Below are 22,624 nucleotides of genomic sequence, written 5' to 3'. Positions count from 1 at the left end.
TTGATGCTTAAGAGTGTAGATTCCCAGACCCCCAATCTAAACACAAAAAACTAGAAATGGGGTCTTAAGGATTGGTTATTTACGATTCTGATAGGTATTCATGTTTGGGAACTAACTCAGTCTCTACTGCATGAACTTTCTCTTCCCAGTCCTGATTCAGCTTGAGAAAACCGAGTTGTTATGGGCTAACGTATGTATCCTGTCCTTTAACCATATCTTATTACCTTGGCCTGTAATCCAAACTTAATAGACCTTGAATTTCATATTTTATTTTTTTACTGTTTATTTTTGAGAGACACAGAATGCAAGTGGGGGAGGGGCAGAAAGGGAGGGAGACACAGAATCCAAAGCAGGCTCCAGGCTCTGAGCTGTCAACACAGAGTCCGATGCAGAGCTCGAACTCACAAATCATGAGATTATGACCTGAGCTGAAGTCAGACATCCAAACAACTGAGCAACCCAAGCACCATGAATTCCATACATTTTAAGAAACAAATAGCTGGCCTGATCATTTTATAAGACTTGAATTCTAGGACTGACAGTGGTTGTGTCAAAAACTCATTTACAACTTTTTTTTAATTTTATTTTTAGATTTTAAGTAATCTCTACACCCAATATGGGGCTTGAACTCGTGACCCTGAGATCAAGAGACATATGCTCTACTGACTGAGCCAGCCAGGCACCCCTCATTTATAAAAATTCTGATCTAGGAAGACTGCTCTCCTTAGGGGTTTGTTCCCTAATTACAACCCACACAATTCAAAAACAACCATTAGGATAGGCAGGTGAGAAGAGGGGATTTTTTTTTTTCTTTTCACATTTTTATTTAAATTCTAGTTATCATACAGTGCAGTATTGGTTTCAGGAGTAGAATTCAGTGATTCGTCACTTACATACAATACCAAGTGCTCATAAGTGGCCTCCTTAATACACATCATCCATCTAGGCCACCCCCCCACCCACTTCCATCAATCCTTTGGTCTCTATCTTTAAGAGTCTCTTACAGTTTGTTCCCCTCTCTTTCCCTCCTCCTATATGTTCATCTGTTTTGTTTCTTAAATTCCACATATGAGTGAAATCATATGGTATTTGTCTTTCTCTGACTGATTTATTTCGCTTAGCCTAATACACTCTAGTTCCATCCACATCATTGCAAATGGCAAGATTTCATTCTTTTTGATGGCTAATATTCCAGTGTGTGTGTGTGTGTGTGTGTGTGTGTGTGTGTGTGTGTGTGTGTGTGTGTGATCTTCTTTATCCATTATCAGTCGATGGACATTTGGGCTCTCTCCATAGTTTGGCTACTGTTGCTAATGCTGCTATAAACATCAGGATGCATGTACCCCTTTGAATCTGTATTTTTGTATCATTTGGGTAAATACCCAGTAGTGCAATTGCTGGATCATAGGGTAATTCTATTTTTGACTTTTCAAGAAACCTCCATACTGTTCTCCAGAGTGGCTATACCAGCTTGCACTCCCACCAACAGTGTAAGAGGGTTCCCCTTTCTCTATATCCTCGCCAACACCTGTTGTTTCCTGTGTTGTTAATTTTAGCCATTCTAACAGGTGTAAGATGATTTCTCATTGTGGTTTTGATTTGTATTCCCCTGATGATAAGTGATGGTGAGTATCTTTTCATGTGTGTTAGCCATCTGGAGGTCTTTGGAAAAGCATCTATTCATGTCTTTTGTACATTTCTTAAGGATTATGTGTTTTTTTGGGTGTTGAGTCTGAAGTTCTTTACAGATATTGGATACTAACCCTTTACCACATATATCTTCTCCCATTCTGTAGGCTGCCTTTTAGTTTTGTTGATTGTTTCCTTCCCTATGCTTTTTATTTTGATGAAGATATCTTATTTTTTATCTTGATGGAGTCTCAATAGTTTATTTTTGCTTTTTTTCCCCTTGCCTTTGGCAACATGTCTAGTAAGAATTTTCTCTGGCCAAGGTCAAAGAGGTTGCTGCCTGGGTTCTCTTCTAGGATTTTGATAGTGTCCTTTATCACGTGTAGGTTTTTCATCCATTTTGAATTTATTTTGGGGTATGATGTAAGAAAATGGTCCAGTTTCATTCTTCTGCATGTTGTTGTCCAGTTTTCCCAAAACCATTTGTTGAAGAGACTGTCTTTTTTCCATTGGATCTTCTTTCCAGCTTTGTTGAAGATTAGTTGATCATATATAGTTGTGGGTCTATTTCTGGGTTTTCTATTCTTTTCCATTGATCTATGTGTCTGCTGTTGTGCCAATACCATACTGTCTTGAAATATAGATGGAAATCCAGAATTGTGATGCCTCCAGTTGCATTTTTCTTTTTTGGGATTGCTTTGGCTATTTGGGGTCTTTTGTGGTTCCATACAAATTTTAGGACTGTTTGTTCTAGCTCTGTGAAAAATGCCGGTGGTATTCTGATCGGGATTGCATCAAATGTGTAGATTGTTTGGGGTAGTAAAGACATTTTAACAATGTTTGTTCTCCCAATCCATGAACATGGAATGCTCTTCCATTTGTGTCCAAAGAGGGACTTTTCTTTAAAATATATATATTTATTTATTTATTTTGAGAGAGACAGAGAGAGAAAGAGAATCCCAAGCAGGCTCCATGCTCAGTGTGGAGTCCAATGTGGGGCTCAATCTCACAACTGTGAGATCATGACCTGAGCTGAAATCAAGAACTGGAGGTTTAAACAATTGAGCCACCCAGGTGCCCCTGAAGAGAGAATTTTCTGACCCAATATTCCTGTTTTGGAATTTGAACAGATACAAGATGCAATGGCTAGCTCAGAGCATAACAATAAGGCCCCGTGGATCACAATGATTTTGTTTCTCAGAGATCCCCCCCCCCCAAACAAAGGGGTAAATCCCTACTAGATTTACAAAGTAAATCCCACAGCTGACAGTGGGGTGGAGAGACATCTGACCCAAACAGATATTCTTGAGGTATGTATGGAGAGCCAAAGTAAGAAACTAGCTGAGCTACTTGAGCAATAATCCAGAAGGCCCACCAGCTGAAGACACTGAGATGCCACATAGCCCCAGTCCTTGCTCTCTCATCATTTCTCTGACTGATGAATGGTTAGAAGTTTCTTTGTTTGCCTGGATTAGTGTCCAATTCTGATATTTACCAACACAGTAGTTATTTAAATACAGATAAGCTGATACTGATTCTGACCTGATAAAGCCTCCTGGAACTCTCTACAACACCCCTCCCATCCCCCCAACCCGGCCAAAACACCCTGAGAAAACTAGTGAAAGCCTTCCTCCCCTGAGCTCAGACTTCTTTTTAATATAAACACACAATGTGAATTTCATATGTACAACAGAGAGATTTGACAATTTGCTTTTGTTTTCTTATTTCTGTTTTTTTTTTTTTTTTTTTTTTTTTAAGTGAAAAAACATGAGGCTGGCCTTAAACTTGGCTGGTGAGTTGATGAATTCAGATTTCAAATATGTCACAACATATTCTCTTTAAGGAAGTTTGGAAGCCGAGATTTCTGCTTACTGGGCTCACTTCTCTATGATTTCACCATACTCACTATCTACAAAGTAGATGAACAATTATCTTGGGCTGAGTAAGGATGAAAAAAGGGAAGACACTTGGCCACCACAGCAATATACTTTTTTTCCCCTAGTGGTGGACCAAAATTTTACACAAGTATTTGCTTTAGCTTTTCAGCAGGTACACTTGAAGAAGGACTATGTCACCTATTTCATCTTCAAAAACCATCAATTCCCCACTTTGTACCCCCAGTCACTGACCTAATAATTTTCAGGCCAATCCTCCGTAATCCAACCTAAGTTTTCTTCTCAATCTATCCAAATACTACTGTTGGATGTTGATCTAATATTTTATAAGAGGAACAAGGTTTTAGTCTTCCTGGATGAAGAGGAGATGAGAACAAATAAAGTGTGCCCACAACAGACTGTGAACACACAGAGCACAATGCAAAAGATGAGAAAGAAATGGGGGTGGGGGGAGGTAGAGGCATGGGCTCAAGGGCTGAGAAGAAAGCAGCAGGTGGCAAGAAGGGGTTTATGGCTGCCCTGCCCTGCCCTTTCCCTACCGCAGCACATAAGCACTCACCACACTTCAGTCATTTGCTTATGCACCTCCAAACTCTAAGTTCTGACAAAGAAAGTAAAAGTATGTATGCTGCTTCTTGTGTGCTTCACTGTCTCCCCAAAGCCTGGCACAGTGCTTAACAAAGGGAGGTTCTTAATGAGTATTTTGAGATGAATGTGTATGAATCGATGAATACAAGATCTAGTGAATAGAATCAGCAAGGAGGGGGAGAAATATACACAATGTCTTGTATTGTAACCAACATGAGAGAAATTCAAGATGTAAATGAAGATATATGTATATATACACATAGCCACACATTAAGAAAAATGCCAAGAATAGCAGGGACTGACCCAATGTTTCAAAAGTGATGCTCAGATATTCTGAAACCAATGCTTTTCTGCAGATGCTGGTTTAGACTTCACAGAAAAAACCTGCATAAATCTACTGTATGTGAGTGACAATTAAGAACAACACCCACCTCCCACGGGTAAATCTAAAAATATCCCTGTGAGAACAAATGACATCCATGCAAACTGCTCTGAAGAACGCTGAGCAGCTCTACAGCAACTTGTAGAAGGGACCGCTCACTGGTCTGTCAGGGGAAGTCAGTGTGGTGAAGTCAGCTGAGGCAGAGGTAAGGCTGCAAGTGACAAAGATCATACTGTGACCAAAGACAATTACAGAAAACAGCATGAAACGGAACAGACTCAGGTGATCATCTCCTACGAGCAAGTTTCAACTTACATGAAAATGCCCAAAATTACAATTCTATAAGGCACAGCCTTCAAGGTAAACAGCTGGTAGCAACAGTTTCTTTTCCCTAATGTTCAGCACTGTAAAAAAAATACTTTAACAATGTAATTGATGCAGAGCAAAAAAAAAAATTAAATGTTCATTTTTACACATATCTTTAGATTTCACTATACGTAATAAAATAGGTGTTCCTTGAGTAGATCCTAAAGTAGCAAGCAGCACACTAAGTGGGCCCTAATAACCTTGCCCCAAATGCCACATCACTCCTGTGACCAAACTCATTTCAAACTATTGCAGCTCTGTAAAGTGTAATGGTTCTTGTTCTTGTATTTCTTCTTCTCCCTTCATTTCCCAAATTACAGAATACTGCCTTGAAACAAAGGCAATTTCTGATAATTTAGTTATTTTTTCCTGTCATGGCTAAAATATGCCCAGTTCTAATCTATTTGTAACATGAGGTGACAGATTATGTTACAGGTAACATTTAACCTGACCAGAGACGAGAGAGAAACACAGAAGTAAAATCATTAGGAAATGTAATGAGTTTAAGATTCAGTGGATAATCATAAAAGACATTAAATTATTACTTAGTCAACCTTACTCTAATGGTTATACCTATCAGCATATAAAAACTTCTAGCTAAATGTTCATATGAAGTCAGCTATGAAATGCAACTTTAAAATTTTAAATAGCTACACCTTGAACTATTCAAAATGAATTTTTTCAAAAAAAAAAAATAAAGGTGTATCTTACATAAAGTAAAATTAAGCCTTTTCTAGTGTACAGTTTTAACCATGCAATCATGTAATAACCACCACAATCAAAATACACAACTAGGTAGTTTCCCAAAATGCCCCCATGCCCCTTTGCAAGTCAAGACTTTATCCAATCCCCATGCTAACCCCTGATCTGGTTTTCTGTCTCTATAATCTTTACCTTTTCTAAAATGTCACATAAATGAAACCATACAGTAGCCCTCTGAATATGGCTTCTTTCACTTAACATAATGCATTTGAGATTAATCATTATTGTTGCAGGTATCCACAGTTTGTCCCCTGGTGTTAAGTACTGAGTATTCTACTGTATGGATGTTCCAAAGTTTGTTCATCCATCTACCAGCTGAAAGACATCTGGGTTGTTTCCAGTGTTTGCTGATTACAAACAAAGCCATCAAAAATGTTTGTGTACAGGCTTTTGTGTGAACATAATTTCATTTCATTTGGGTAAATAACTTAGGAGTGAGACTGCTTTAGATATATTTTGCAAGGGTGATTTTGCAGCTACTGTTTTTAAGGTATCTTCAGTGTACTCAGAGGAGTTTGCTATTAAAATAAAATGATTCTTTAAATTATTTTACAAAGTGGGAATAATTTGATTGTTTTATGGACTTAGAATTTCACATGTGGGAGCTGCTTAAAATAAAGATTCACTTAACACTGGTGAAAATTAAAACTACTTACTCACACTGTAACTTTTAGGCTATGCATATGCTTGAAAAAACCAACAATTCAGATTTTACTCCATATTCCTCCTAGTATTAGCCATGGGGAGGTGATGGGGGGAAAAAGAGAAGAGGGCACTAACATTTATCCCTTCCAAATGCCATTTCATATACCTCCTCTCATTTAATCCTCACAATTAAGTGAGGTAAATATCATATGCATTATACTAGCAAGAAAATTGGGGCTCAGAGAAGATAAGCAACTTACATGAAGTCAAACAGTTACTCTGTGATGCACAGACAAAAGCTCAGGTATGTTTGTCTCATACAGGCTCTTTTTACTGTATCCTGGGGCCATTAGCTTCTAAAAACACTAATGCTGATAAGTTTATGTAATTTTCAGAGCTATGTATAGGAATTTCATAAGTAGCTTTTAGAAAGCCATGATGATTCTTCCACATGCTATCATACATGAAAAATGTTATGCTTTTTATGATGAGCCCTAAAGGTATGATTATATTACAGTTACAAATATATGTTTTAAGGAACACATTCTCATCCTAAACTTTCTAGGACAAGAGAATTGTGTGGCTAACCTGTTTTGGTGATGACCACTGGTAACCATAAGGAACTCTAAAATCTAATTGACTGGCTCACTTTCACATATGAAAGGCACACAATCTTAGCAGGTTTCTAAGGAAACCATATGTTGTATTTTCAGTGATGACTATCTCTTTAGTCCAGACACTCATAGAACACAATTTCCTTTGAAACATTATGACTTTATTTGAACTTCTTTTTACTCAGTGACTTAGACATCAGGAATTGACATCATGACTTCTACAGTTAAATAACAGCCGTGAGACTGGGAACAAATAAACATGTTCCTGTAGTTTGTAGGAATAAGGAAAGACATGTTAAACTTATTTCATTTTCTTCTCATGCCCCCCAAAGAACCTCAGTTAGTGTCACAGATGAATTAGACATTTTAAACTTGTCCCATCTGTGTTGATTCCTTGGATTGAAAGTCCCTCAAGCCCCATCCCATCATATGGTACCCTGGTTAAGTCCAGGTAGGAACATGTCAGATGAATTACTCCAGTAGGATGTGAAGGTCACTGCACCTACTTTAAATACTAACTTAACAAGGGCGTGCAGGTCCTAACTTCACAGTCTACACATCCTCAACAGCCCAAGTCTGGAGGGTTTACTCTCAGCAAGTCTGATGGACCAAGTGCCTGCTTTAGAAAGAATGCTGTGCTTCAGAGAAAGAATGCAGACAGCCTTATCAAAAAAGAAGGCAATTCAAGGACTCAAATAAATTTGGCTTTAGTGCAACTGTGAAACTTTTTGTCATTTGAGTTGGTTGTGTGTATACTAATATACACATGGCCTCCCTGTGTATTCAAACCACTAAACATTCCCTCATGTGCACTCAATTTCTCTGACAAATTTTTGTAAAAATGCTGGCCATGAGACTGGTTTCTACTCCTCTATAAAAAACTGGGGACTTTGTCTCCTAGCTGGCTGAGTTCCCTTAGTTACAAGGGCTAGGAGTGACATAAAAATTATTTTCAGTGTAAGAAATGATGACTAACCTAAGAATGGAAAATAATGATGATTCAACAACAAAGAGTATTCATCAAGAAAGACTACTTAACAAGGCCACAAGAGCCTTTGGGTACACAATGTACCTTACATATCCAAAAGCCATCAATCCTCAAGTAAGATTAATTACAAACACTTGGGAAGCTTCTAAAACTACAATTTCCTAGAAGGAAGGCTAAAATGAACACTGTAGTATTGGACTAGAATTGGAAGTTTCCATGGACAGATGCACAAATATAGATGTGCTTATGCCTGGACTAGAATACATATTTAACATGCTAGCTTTCTCTGTTAAGAGGATCTGGAATCAAGGATACCATTACAAGCAACCAACACACCTAGAGCCCAGATCTTGATGTATAAATACCATTCTTCCAATAAAAACAACCATGGCTCCTTGAAGAAGTAACTGATCCCAGGGCTGGAGACAGGGAAAAATACACGTTGATGCTGGAGCATCTAACAGTGCCAGAAAAGTCGGAAAGTGCTCAAAATCAAGAGAACAGGGATATGTTAAAGGAACACAGGAGCTAACATGAAAAGAGCTCCCAAAGGTTAAAGCTAGAACAATCTGAGCAACAAAATGTTAGTATAACCTCAGAATAAAACACTCATGAGTCCATAATGACAGACAGACAGACCGACAGACCTACATACATACATAACCAAGCAAGCAAGCAAGCAAGCAAGCAGGGAGAAGGGGCAGTTTTCTCTTAAAGATGAATTCCAATTAATAAAGAGTAAGGGAGATAGAAAACCACTATTAGAACACTACAGTTAATAATTGTGGCATGCAATGGATGTTTAAAAATAAGAGGACAAAAGTTTGAGGAGAAACAGGATGTTCACATATTCTTAAAGTCTCCCCAAAGACATATATTCATTACAAAAGGAAAAACAATAACTTTACAGTAGAGAAATCTGGCAGATACCACCTTAATCAAGTGAATTTGGGAAATTTCACCAGTAATAAAACATACTGATGAGGCGCCTGGGTAGCTCAGTGAGTTAAGTGTCTGACCCTGGCTCAGGTCATGTCTCACAGCTCAGGAGTTCAAATCCTGCATTGGGTTCTGCACTGACAGTGAAGAGCCTGCTTGGGATTCTCATTCTCATTCATTCTCTCTCTCTCTCTCTCTCTCTCTCTCTCTCCTGCCTTCTCCCACTCATGCTTTCTCTCTCAAAATAAATAAACTTAAAAAAAAAAAAAACCCATACTGGCATCATGGAACTCCTGATATGACATCACGTCTGTGGTATTGTTGCTAAAAAATACATGACTTCTGTCTTATTAGGAGACAACACCAAACAAACTCAAATTGAGGAAAATTCTACAAAATATCTGACCAACAGTCACTGAAAGTGTTAAGTCACTTTCAGTGTTAAGTCACTGAAAGATAAGGAAAGACTGAGGAACTGTCACTGGCAGACTACAGTGACATTACCAAACGCCAAGCTGGGATATTGGATTGGATCCTGAAACAGAAAAAAGACTTTAGTGGGGGAAAATATGAATAAAGTCTATAGTTCAGGTTTAAAAACAAAACAAAACAATTCCTAAGCTCTACTGCCCCCTTTAATTGTCTGGGAAATGGGAATCTCTGCCCTTGGCTGTCACTAGAATCACGGAGGAGCTCTGAGGTATCCTGATGACCAGGCCACCCCCCCCCCCCGCCCCCACCAGATAACAGGTATAGGTACTTTTTAAAGCCCCAAGAGACCCTAAAATGGCATCTTACACCAAGCTGTGTCTGATGACTGCAAGCAAAGGGATCAATGCCTAGCCCCCTCTTGAGAACATCACTGAGTGGGGAGTGAACAGAATTGAAGGGTGTACTTCCTATTCCTCTCCTGCCTCACTTCCCGTAAAGGAATTACTTTTCTAATAAATTCTGACTATCACTCTATAATGGTTATGACTTCATGCTTTGTTAGAATATAAAAGATGACAAATGACTTTTACAATCTTAACTACTGCCCCTTGACCTAACTTATCATAGCCTATTTGCAGTTCAAATGAAGTTCAGATAAATTCCAGAGAATGCAGTAACATTCTGGAGATTACATAACTCTCCCTTCAGGTTTTCCTGGGATTCACTTTAGGCAAATTTCTGATGAAGGTCTTTCCTACACAGATATAGCTATGGTTAAGATGGTACAGCAAAGGCACACGAAGTTCTAAACATGATTTTATCACAGTTAAAATGGTACTCTAATAAAATAAGATCAGCATACTGTTACTCCTACCCTTTGAAAAATACCTTCCCTAAATAAGTTAAGCAAAGAGAGCTCAGACAATGATTCTAGATAATGCAATAGGTTTCAAAGAAGGGACAAATAAATATATTTTTCTAGAACAGCCAGCAAGAGTGAAAAATAACGAAAAAAATTATTTTCCCTACTTTCAATTAGCTAAGTAATGTATAACACAAACACAACAATTATCTACTCTAGGGGTGCCTGGGTGGCTCAGTCATTTAAGTGTCCGACTTCAGCTCAGGTCATGATCTCACAGATCCTGAGTGAGTTCCAGCCCTACGTTGGGCTCTGTGATGACAGCTCAGAGCCTGGAGCCTGCTTCAGATTGTGTATCTCCCCTACTCTCTGCCCCTCCCCTGCGTGCGCTCTCTTTCTCTCAAAAATAAACAAACATTAAAAAAAATTTTTTTTAAATAATCTACTCTAGAACTGGAATCTATAATTTTTTCTTCAGTAGAAATGGGCTGATTTTGAATATTTAATACCTAAGAAATGAATATAAAACAAAGAATATAAAAAGGTAAATGTTTTTTCCAAGTGAGGTAAGATTTTTATTTCAATCCTTTCAGAGAGCGGTGTCTAATTCCTCTAGACTGGACGGACACCTGACTTGTAACATCTAAAGACAGTGATGGGGGGCGCCTGGGTGGCTCAGTCGGTTAAGCGGCCGACTTTGGCTCGGGTCATGATCTCGCGGTCCGTGAGTTCGAGTCCCGCGTCAGGCTCTGGGCTGACAGCTCAGAGCCTGGAGCCTGTTTCAGATTCTGTGTCTCCCTCTCTCTCTGACCCTCCCCTGTTCATGCTCTGTCTCTCTCTGTCTCAAAAATAAATAAACGTCTAAAAAAAAAAAAAAAAAAGACAGTGATGGGATCACAACTTCTTTTTCCTATGCATAAGACTGACTCACCAGCACCTGGATCAAATCTGCAATATTGGGATTATTCCAATCAAATGGGTAAAAGCTCAGCTAATAGGGAGTATGTAATCAGGGCCAGGTATGTGGGTAAACTAAAAGAGGCAGCATTTATATAGCCACTTACTGAAATCTGTCCAGTTGTGTTACAAACTCAGAGCAGCAAGCAATTCAGACATATTAGTAAATGGAAAAAAAAAAAAAAAAGTGAGTATCTAACAGATCCGGTGTGGCACAAGATTTGCTGAATGAAAATAATTTTTTCTTTAATAATTCAGTCATGCACTCTACAGAATTGTGGAGTAGTTGTGTGTATGCACGTCTCTAAGTCTTTCATTTCTGACAATAGATGGGGCCACACATACAAAAATGGGTAATAAATAACTTTCAAAAAGCCTAGACATATATCTGGCCAGAGCCTCTATGCTACTCTCCACAACTGGTGAGCTCATCTGTGGCATCAGGATTAAAGAGGCAAACAAGTGAAATTCCAGGAGAATTTACTCCCCCCAAATTGCCCACGTAGGAAACAACACCACATTTCTGTAAGGAAATAAAATTCTATGCAACTAAATATTTAATTTTGTGAACACTGTCCATGCTGGATTGGAAGAACATGTTTGGTTTTGGACCCATTCATCCAGTGTTGTTCTAAGATTTCGGGCAGCAGGAAGTAATGACAAAATGTGCTATGGTTGGGGATTGAGGGGGAGGCTTCCCCATCTCCACAGAGGTTTCCTTTCCTAGTTCAGTATAAAGTTCTCTGCCCCAAGCCACACGCCCCACCTACAGGGTGACTTGCTATCTTCTACCGCTGTTTGTTAGTAAACCTTGCTGTAAATAATATAAACATACAAAATTCTCACTTACAAAGAAAAAAAAAACAAAAACAAGTCTTTTGGACTCAACCACACTAGTGCCCAGGTCCTTTGACAAAGAGTGCAGAGGGACAAGGATGGAGAAGGACTGCCTTCTTGGCTTCCTCGAGTCCCCTGACACTGGTGAGGACATGAAAACACAAAGTCAAGTTCTCTCTTCTGCCCCATGAGCAGGTCTTACAGCCTCTATTGGGGTTCTCATCTCTAAAAGGAATGGCCAGATGCTGTCTAGAGTCTCCACAGAAAGATTTGATTCTAAAAGTATTTCTTAGGATTACAAGTTTGGCTAAGAACTCCTGTAGTCAATATGTTGCCCTAATTTAAATAAGTGGTGGAAATTAAGGCCAGCAGATTTTGGAACTTCAGAGTATTTAAATATGAATAATTTGGTCTTTTTCTTACCAAATAAAGGAATTATCTTCACTTGTTTAAAAATTATGGAAACCATGGGGCGCCTAGGGGGCGCAGTCGGTTAAGCGTCCGACTTCAGCCAGGTCACGATCTCGCGGTCCGTGAGTTCGAGCCCCGCGTCAGGCTCTGGGCTGATGGCTCAGAGCCTGGAGCCTGTTTCCGATTCTGTGTCTCCCTCTCTCTCTGCCCCTCCGCCGTTCATGCTCTCTCTCTGTCCCAAAAATAAATAAACGTTGAAAAACAAACAAACAAAAATTTAAAAAAAAAATTAAAAAAAAATTATGGAAACCTTTTTTTTCAATTCCTAATTTCTAACAAAGCACATAAGTCTTTTCATGGTTTTTTAAACTATTTGATTTTATACATTTATGTTCCAAATCCATAAAATCATCTCCTTTAAGATAGAGACATTCATTCACCTTCCAACAAGAGGTGTGCCCAGGCAGCATATGAGTAGTAAGGAGAGTCAGGGTCACTGAGGGCCTGGATCCTGAAAACTAGGTTTCTCTGTCTCCCTGCTCACCACACACATACACACACACACACCCAAGTTATAAAGTCTAACTCTCATATAATCAATACAGTTCATTAAGCAGATATGAAATCCAGTGTTCCAAACACTAGCCATCCAGAAAATCCAAGTTTCTCTTGGGGCAGGGGAGGTGACTCATGGGATTTCAATGTTCTAACATTAACATAAAAGGGAACTGTTAATAAAATGCAGTCTAATCAAATACCCATTGACCTCTCTCTAGAAAACACAAGTAGCACGAAGCATAAGAACTTTTTCTGGTGATGGGTGGTTTGCGTGTGTTAGTGCTACTCACTAAAAGAATTTTTTAAATATTTCATAAAGATTCAGCTATGTTCACTATTCTCTCTGCTGACCTTTATGACAAATGTGCATGAAGCCATAAATGTATACTATTAAAAAGGAAATTTCAAAAGTAAATTACCTCTCCCTGTATACCTAACTGCCATTCATATTCAAACAATGTCCAGTTCCATAAGTTCCTGAGAACCCTGAACAAGTACACTTTCATCAAGTCCAAAAAGCAAAAGCACACAAATGTGATAACATTTTTAAAGGTGACAAAAATTTGTGTAACTTTAAAAATCAACATGATTATGAGTCACAGATTTTTGAAATTATCGACCTGTTCTTATTTTACCCTTGTTTTCATGAAAACAAACATTCTTAATTTTCTAAGAAATACCTTTACCTCATGGTATTTACTTCTGATTATTTTTAAAGGAAAAGGTTCTAAATATAATTTAGAGTTAAATTATATTATCTTCTATTTACCTGATTTTATTTCCTTAATGCAGACTTCTAGAACTTATACTTCTGTATGATTTTTTTTATTTAAATTTCTTTTTAATGTTTACTTATTTTTGAGAGAGAGAGAGAGAGAGAGAGAGAGAGAGAGAGAGACAGACCATGAGCGGGGCAGGGGCAGAGAGAGTGAGGGAGACACAGAATCTGAAGCAGGCTCCAGGAAGTCAGCACAGAGCCCGATGCAGGGCTCGAACCCATGAACCACAAGATCATGACCTGAGCCAAAGTCGGACGACCAAACCACTTAGCCACCTAGGCGCTCCTGACTTGTTTTATTTTATATCTTATCTAGATTAAACAAAACAAAAAACAAAAAACAAAAAACAAAAACCTCAATTTGCATTTTGCCCACATAAGTCAAGTTTATAAAATTTTTTTGTTTGTAATCACAGGAGAAAGACTGCATTCTTTCGTATCATAGAATAAAATGCCAGTTTCAAAATATTAGTTTAGTTTTCAAAAAATTGCGGCTAGGACAATAAAAACCATAAAATTTTTAAATGTTTTCTATTCCTCAACTACTGTACTTAGAGATGCAAAAATGTGAAACCAGATAGGTTTAGTTTGAAGCCTAGTTTAAAAAAAATAAGCAGCAACCTCATTATTTTTCTAGGCAGAAAGTTATTTGTTAATAGAGAAAAAGAGAAAATAGAGAAAAATATAAAGATGGTGTAGCGTGAATGAGGGAGAACAGGTATCAGATATTTCTGTTGAATGTAACATTAAAAGTTAATAAAATCCGTGACGATGTTACATTTTCCAAAGAAAAGGCATTAGCCATTTTCTTTTGGTGGGTGTCCCCCCCTCTTCCCTCCAGACTACAGACTGAGCCAGCGAGCAAGCAAAGGGAAGGACACTGATGCACGTAACTCACCAGGATACCAGCAGGGGCCTTTCCATGGTAGACACCTTCAGTTTCACTTAATAGGCCTTCACGAACCTTCTTCTCTTCATCTGTACTATCATCTTCCAAGTAAAACATCTTAAAACTGAACTAGCTTATCATGTCTTTTTTTCAAAGACAAAGTTACAGTTCTAAATTATCAAAACGGAAAGCCACTCTGCTGACAAACTGAGTACAAACCGTTTGCACACACAGTAATATGGTTAAAACTGAAAGGAAATGGTTCTTTAAAAAAAAAAAAAGCAATACATACAACGTCTTTACCAATAAGATTTGCTCAAAACACCTCAACCCCTTCTCTCTACAGAAGATAAGGAGGGGCATGGGACAGGCTGTGCCATGTGTTTACACTGATAGGTACCAAGTCCTGCCCAATCACATGACGGTCCCTACAGCTTCCATCACACAGGACACGGATTGAGTTAATGATTCTCCAAATCAATCACATCCTCGTTTTTAGAAATAAAAACAACTATACTTATAGAAAAATAATCTTATACAATCATTTAAGGGAAAATAGTTTTCATATATTTTCTAAGTATCAACAAGCTTCCCAAAGACAGCAGGTTACACATGCTTTCTAGAACTCAGTAACCAACAATTTTTTGTCACATTGGCATGACCCAATTTATTTTCACAATTTCTGAATGGAAGATAGTGTATTCAGCCCTGTAAATAATGAAAAATTTATAATAAATTATATGTTAACATATTATTAATTATATTGTTATATATTAACCTGTAGTACAACAATGAAGAGTATGACATTGAACCACTGTAAAAATCAAACATTCCTGGTATTTCCTTTCTACCTTTCTGTAAATCAACATATGTATACTATTTTACTCAATACAGTTGTCTAGGGCTGTGATGTTCCTTACAATTAGCCATCAACCACATGTGGCTGTATCTATAATGTTGCTAGAACCAACTGAGATGTGCTGTAAGTATAGAATACTATACCTAGAATTAAAAAAAGGTGAAATAATCTAATTTTTTATACATACATGTTAAAATACTATTTTGGATATGTTGAATATGATAGACTCTTAAAATTATATTTTACCTGTTTTTTTTTCTTTTTACTTTATGTAATTTAAAATTACATAAACGGCTCCCATTATATTTCTATTGGACAAAGCACTACTGTAGGGCCCTGAGACAATCTTGACAAAAAGGATGTTTAGTTGAAGTTCTACTAATGAAGAAATGAAGACAGGATTTTTAATCATTCCATGGAAGTATCGTGTTAATTCATCAACAAAATACTAGCTGATCCTCATGTATTTAATGTTCAAATTATTAAACTTTTTTTCTATGTCTAAACATCACAAAAAGACAGTATTTCCAAATGTTTGACCAAGTAAGGGGAGGCGGGTAAGGTTTACCACAGCAATATATTGCTAAGATCCATATAATAAAAATATTAAATGGCAGAATTTAAAACTAAATTCACCAATATGAGAAATGGCAAAAATTTAGCTTGATTCAGTAGGTTACACTGCTTGCTGCCCAACCTACAGATATTAATGTGTGCCTGGAGTACATGAAAGTGCTCACTGGTGCTTATTATCTAACTCAGTATATAACAGTTAACACAAATTCCTCCGTTTAAAAGAGAAGTGTGGTTTTTTTTGGCCTAAATATTAAACATATAACAATTTAAACCTCTTCCTCTATGTCCTATTATAGTTCTAGATCCCTGGCATCAGACGGCAGTAAGAAAAAAAAACTGATATTGGGGTGCTACCAATGGGAAATAAGACATCGGGGAGAGGGAGAAGCAAATAAAAGAGAACGAAAAAGAAGATTAAAGAAAAACTACATAAGAAAATGAGAAAGGGGTTAAAAAGGAAAAACAGAGGAAATAAAACTGGGAAGTGATGAGAAAATACACAGGTGGAATGACAAGAAAAGGGGAAAACTGTTAAGAAAGGTAAATGGAGGGATAAAGATACCGGAAAAAGGGAAAAATAAAAACTTCATTTTAAAAATGAGTAAACTTGGGGCGCCTGGGTGGCGCAGTCGGTTAAGCGTCCGACTTCAGCCAGGTCACGATCTCGCGGTCCGTGAGTTCGAGCCCCGCGTCGGGCTCTGGGCTGATGGCTCAGAGCCTGGAGCCTGTTTCCGATTCTGTGTCTCCCTCTCTCTCTGCCCCTCCCCCGTTCATGCTCTGTTTCTCTCTGTCCCAAAAATAAATAAACATTGAAAAAAAAAAAATTAAAAAAAAAAAAAATGAGTAAACTGAGGCATACAGAGACATCAGGCAATTAGCCCAAGGCCACCCATTTAGTTGGACCTGATTTCTGGTTTGGTGCTTTCTCCCATAATGCCATGCTGAGACCAGAAGAGAAAGTGCTAGGGAAAGGAGGATGGTGGTTGACCAGAAGGAAAGAGAAAGGTCTAACAAGAGAAGAGAGGCAAGAGCCTAAAATTAGTGGGTATGACCTCTGTTCAGGCAACCTTCACCTCAAACACCTCTTACACAATAATCAACCCCTAGGCCAGTCACTTCAGTTTTCTCTTAAGTCTTGGTATCGTTTCACTGTTTGTTTGGATTGATGACTCACAGAATGTTCTGACTGCAAGTGAACATGCACCATGGACCCAGACAGGGTGAGTGCATCTTCCAAACACCAATTTTGTAAGAGGCACACACCTCCAGCTTCCCCTAGCTGTGACTGTGGATCACCTGACTCCCAGCTAGTACCTGACATTCTGGTTCCAGCCCATCATTTGAGTGGTGGCACTTTTTGGACTTGGTCAATAAAAGTTAAAATTACAAAGAATAATTCTTAATTATCCATATGGTTTTTCAGAGAAAAATGTTACTGTACTGTCAAACTTTTCCTCTACAGGCAAAGATAATAAATGGTAAGTAGTCAAGAAAGACTACTTTTTACTTTTCCTAGACTTAAATCTTTCAAGAAAAGGTCTATCTTGGGGAAACAAAGCTAAAATGCTAGTCAGGAGAGTCAGAATCTTGTTTAGACTCCACAGCTGATAATGATGCTAGTAAAATACACATCTTTGTTTCTTTTCACTACTGATCCCCTAAGTATATGAGACTTAGGAGATTAAGTATTAAAAAGCTTTTAAAGGTGGCACAGGGATTTACTTAAAACTTCTTAACCTGAAATCTGCTTATTTGAGGTTGAGCTAAACTGGTTCCACAGAAGTACTTACACTAGTTATATTCAGACTTTGATACAAAAAATGACAATAATCTACATCCCCCCAGTGGTCAAACTGTGGAAAAGCAACTTATTTCTACTGAAATACCCATGACGAGGTAAAGAACACTAAAAAGTTCTTACTAGAACAAACTCATGATGAAAATACTTTTTAAAGCCTCAGTTACAAACAATTCATAATCTTTACCATAATTATTCTACAGCAAAGGAATTAACTCAAGTACATGTCCATATCTTCAAGAGCACTCACGACAGAGGCCCACACACAAAGGACTACAGAGTTCCTTGAGCCAGAATGGCTCTCATCATCTATACTAATGAAGTTTTTCTTCTTATATCTGGAATTACTTATAATTCACTGTTTACTTATGAAAAAAGGGACTTATATGCATTCTTCAAAACCAAGAGCAAAATTCCTCTTGATAATTCTCTGAGGTTTTTCAAACATTTACAATTTAACTGCTTATTGGATAATGGCTAGTTTACTCAAGGTTCTAGTGTTTCGTTATAAATCCTCATACAATCCCCAACTCTCTGAACAGGGTAGCCAGTTACTATTTCACTTGAGCTTTGAATGAATGAAAAATCAAATGCATTTGGGTCTTTTCAGGAACAGAGGAGAAAAAACTGGAAGGGTCTCCTGAGGCCCAACTTAAAGTATCTTTCTCAAAGGTAATCTTGTGGACAACTTATATTTTAACCTTTAAAATTTAACACATTTTGCATTCTACTCTGATGCATCCATTTAATATGAAAAAAAGTGACTGAATAAAGGTTTCTTCTACAAAATTCAAGGGTTAATTTATCACATTTACTCTAGGGCCTAGAATATCTTCAGTTAACATATCCCATTTTAGGGAGTTTGGGACTAAAAAATCTTTGAAGCTGAACCCTTCTGACACTAATGTTCTAGGTCAAACTTTCACCCAATATTCTGAGACCAGAGAGATTATACTGAGAGTTGTCTGGCTGTAGCTATCAAGTGTATCTGTTTGATCATTAAGATCATTAGGCTAAACAGCCCAATTAAGGATGAGAAGAATCATGGCTTGACTTGTGTCACCAATTCTGGACAACACTTCCAATAAAATAAAGCCAGAAACAAATGGGGAATGCTCTGCTCTGCTCCAAATTCCCATGGCAGCTGCTTCAGTGGCTGTGGCTGTGTGTGTGGGTGTGTGTGCCCATCCACGTCCTGTTAATCACAACTGTTTCTGTTTAAATGTTTCTCTTTCTTTTCTCATTTCACCCTCTGAATAGTGGTGTGAAATGACCCTGTCGCCATGGTGACACTCAGAGATGACACCCTAAGTATATAAACAATTTTCTGTACTAGGACTAGGTCACCCCATTTCACCTACACTCAAGAAATCCTGTTGAAATGCAAGCCATATTATTATCAAATTTAAAAATTGTAAATAATTTTAAAAGTGTGACACTTCTATCTTTTAGAAACAAATTTGTTGCTATAAACTCACCACTAACAGGAGCACACCAGTGTATCACACTGAGGCCAAATGAAGATACTTTAAAGGAAGTACAGTATTAGATTTCTCCATGCCAGGTCAAAAGTGAGATGGCTTAGAACTTGCCATAGAAAACTACGACAAATAATAAATGAAGTAAGCAAGACTTAATATCATTAACACAATCCAAAGAAAAATAAACAAAAATTCTAACAAATTATGAGATAAGCATCATGCAAAGACCCAAGTCAGTTGTACACTCACATTCCTTGGCTCTCAAGAGGAATTTCCCCTTCTTCAGCTAGTTTTGCATATATCTAACTAAAGATTTTCTGGACCACTTGAAAAACTGGTGATGGTTGTTTTAACTACTTTGTTGCTATAACTGCACCTCCTTGAATTCCTTACAATTTTTTTTAATTAAAAAAATACTGGTAATTAGCTGGTACTCGTCTTCCAGTCCTCTTCTTCCATCCATATAAGTGAACTGCTACTGTAATGTTGATTAAGTATTTAGAGACCAGGAACTCAGCAACAATCTCTTGGATATGTAGTTTCTTGAGGAAAATGTAAAAATTCTATCACACATAAAATTCATACAAATAATAAGAAATATGCTAGGACCTCGAGAGAAGTGTATAAAAAGACATAACCAACTGACATCCCATATACATAACTATTACTGACAGTGAGAACCTGCTCAAGTTTTACAGCTGCTAGAGAAGCCAGGATATAATAAACCAAGGCTTGACTCCAGAGCCTTTGCTTTTAACCACTTCACTGATGTTTAATTTACAATTTGCTTGCTATCATACTGATAAACTTAAAGAAAATACCATCCAAGCAACTGGGATTATCATTTTAATAAAAAATCATCATGAGCACTACTGGGAAGAGTCATCTGGTAGGACAAACAGGTGAAAGTATAAATTTTTATCTGTAGCCTTAAATGGGCCCCCAGTGTAATCTGGCAACCCTGCGAAAGGCTTGCTCTCCCAATTTGTTTCTTTTTCAAACCTGCAGGTTTCTCAATTTGATGGCATCTACCTCACCCTTCCCTTCCCATCAGAATATGCAGCATTTCATACTCTTGTATGCAGGTTCATTTGTGTTCTTCAGGAAATGAACAGCAAAATGGCTAAAATACATTGCTATGACAATGATAACTTTAGGAATTTCCTTTTACAATATTAAGAAAATTCTAATGCTATATCTATATTGATTACCAGATTTTATTCAACTGGCTAAATTTAAACTAAAATGAAAATAACCAGAACTCTTAGATTATTGTCTTTCAGAAATTCAATCTGCCTACTTCAACCTAAAGTTCCCCTAAGATGCATTAAGAGAAAAAATTGTAGTGGGGCACCTGGGTGGCTCAGCTGGTTAAGTGCCTAACTCTTGATTTCAGCTCAGGTCATGATCTCACAGTTCAGGAAATAGAGTCCGTCGTGGGGCTCTGCCCTGACAGCACAGAGCCTGCTTGGGATTCTGTCTGTCCTCTTCTGCCCCTCCCCCCATTTCCTCTGTCTTTCTCTCAATACATAAATAAACATCAAAAAAAAAACGTAAAAACTGCATGATCACTATCATTACTATATGGTCACAACTCTTAAACAGCACAGAAGTAGATCATTGTTCATCTCTCTGACATGCATGATCCACCAGATGTTGCTCTAAATGACTTGTAGCTATTGTGAAAACCCTAACCTACCTTAAGGGGTAAAAACCTTCCACCACTGAGCATAAAATGATATATTTTGAGACTCTGAAAGTAATTTGAAAAGAAAATGGCGTTCCAAAATGTTGTAAGAATGATAGCATCATTGAAATGCATATATTGCACTGAAGTGGGCAGTGTACATTTATTTGATCGCATTAAGTTTTTAGTCATATTCCTTCACAGGAACATCTTTTATAGGAGCTATCAACAGTTCATTTGTAATGGAGCTCAAAGCTGAAGAACTTATATTAGATCTTATGGGTAAACTTTACACTTCACAATGTGTTGCATCTTTTATTTAAATAGTATTTTTCATTGTGAATAATGTCCATCAATTGTCATCATCCATCACCCCCATCTCAATAAGCACTGTGAGGATGCAGGAAAGAAATGACTATTTGCTCACATCCCAGGACAGTCTTGTATCCAATATCATACATGTAACCCAGAACAACAGAACCACTTCTTGTTTCTCCCCTCCCCACCACACATAGAAAGCATCATGTGGCTTTACAGAGACCTTACCACAGGCACCGGGTTCTCTAAATCACCTAAGAATTTCAAAGCTGATTGTTAGCTTTTGCATGAGAGGTACCAGATTCAACATTTTGTGAGTATGCATACTTCATTTTTGGAGCTTGTATTTTTTTTTAAAGAATTTTTAAAAGTTTATTTATTGATTTTGAGAGAGAGAGAGAGAGAGGGAGGGCAAGGGAGGGCGAGGGAAGAGAAGGAGCAGAGAGACAGGGAGACAGAGAATCCCATGCAGGTTCCACGCTGTGGGCAAAAAGTCCGATGTGGGGCTCGAACTCCTGAACCATGAGATCGTGAACTGAGCTGAAGCTGGACACTTAATTAACCAACCAAGCCACCCAGGTACCCCAAGAGCTTGTATTTTTCTAAACCTACCTGAAATTCAAAGGAACATGACTGAGGTCAAAGCTGTAGCAATCACCTCTGGGACAGCATCCGAATGCCAAGCCATTTCCTTATAACCCTTCAGGATATCATGATGAAATCAAGACAGTACCACAATTCCAGTTAAAAGGTGACTTTTGCTACATAAACCATTTGACCAGTCTCACACACTGCATCAATCAACTTTCAGTGACTCCTGTAGGTGGAGAGAAAGGTCTTCCCTGTACTGGTAGCATACGAATAAAAAACAAGAAAAAAAAAAAAAGTACCAATCTGCCGGCTTACTTAAATGATGTCATAAAAGTGACCAGGAGAATTCCTCAGCTCCTGTAACACATATTCAGTTTTTAATAACACCTGCAATCTCTCTTACATTTAACTCTCAGAATGTAGCACCTCCCTCCCTGTTTCCTGGATCAGGAAGCACAAATTCACTACTTCTCCACTCTTCTCTTTGGAACTGCCTGGGTCTGTCTCAAACAGAATGTGGTGACCATGAGGCCAGGAAGCAGGGATATGAACTCCTGTGCAGCCATGCAAAGATCCCACTCCCAACCCCAGGCATCCCATATTGGCCATATTTCCCAGAGGCTTCTGGGAAAACTGGGAGAGGCTGTGGAGATGGATGAGAGCCTTCCACCAAAATCCAATTAAAATATAACTCAAATTTCAGGCCCTGTCTTATTGTGCACAATTACTACTGGAACCCTAGTAGGATTTTCAGAAATGTTAGGGGGGGAGCTCCCTTTTCC

General features: G+C 38.0%; 1 protein-coding gene across 2 annotated transcripts in view; it reads right to left on the bottom strand.

Annotated features, from left to right (window-relative positions):
- The window catches only part of LPIN2 (lipin 2), an 86,183-nt gene that overhangs the window by 50,393 nt on the left and 13,166 nt on the right, over positions 1-22,624 (bottom strand). Inside the window, exon 1 of one of the 2 annotated variants that reach the window (XM_045458787.1) lies at positions 14,542-14,770. The exons of the other annotated variant lie outside the window; for it this stretch is intronic. Coding sequence (XP_045314743.1) covers positions 14,542-14,649 — 108 coding nt within the window. The 5' untranslated portion in view covers positions 14,650-14,770. Of the gene's footprint in view, positions 1-14,541; positions 14,771-22,624 lie in introns of those variants that run through there. 2 annotated transcript variants of the gene reach the window in all.

Source organism: Leopardus geoffroyi, chromosome D3, assembly GCF_018350155.1.
Source record: "Leopardus geoffroyi isolate Oge1 chromosome D3, O.geoffroyi_Oge1_pat1.0, whole genome shotgun sequence".
NCBI classification, from domain to species: domain Eukaryota; kingdom Metazoa; phylum Chordata; class Mammalia; order Carnivora; family Felidae; genus Leopardus; species Leopardus geoffroyi.
This window is presented reverse-complemented; position numbering and strand designations above follow the sequence as displayed.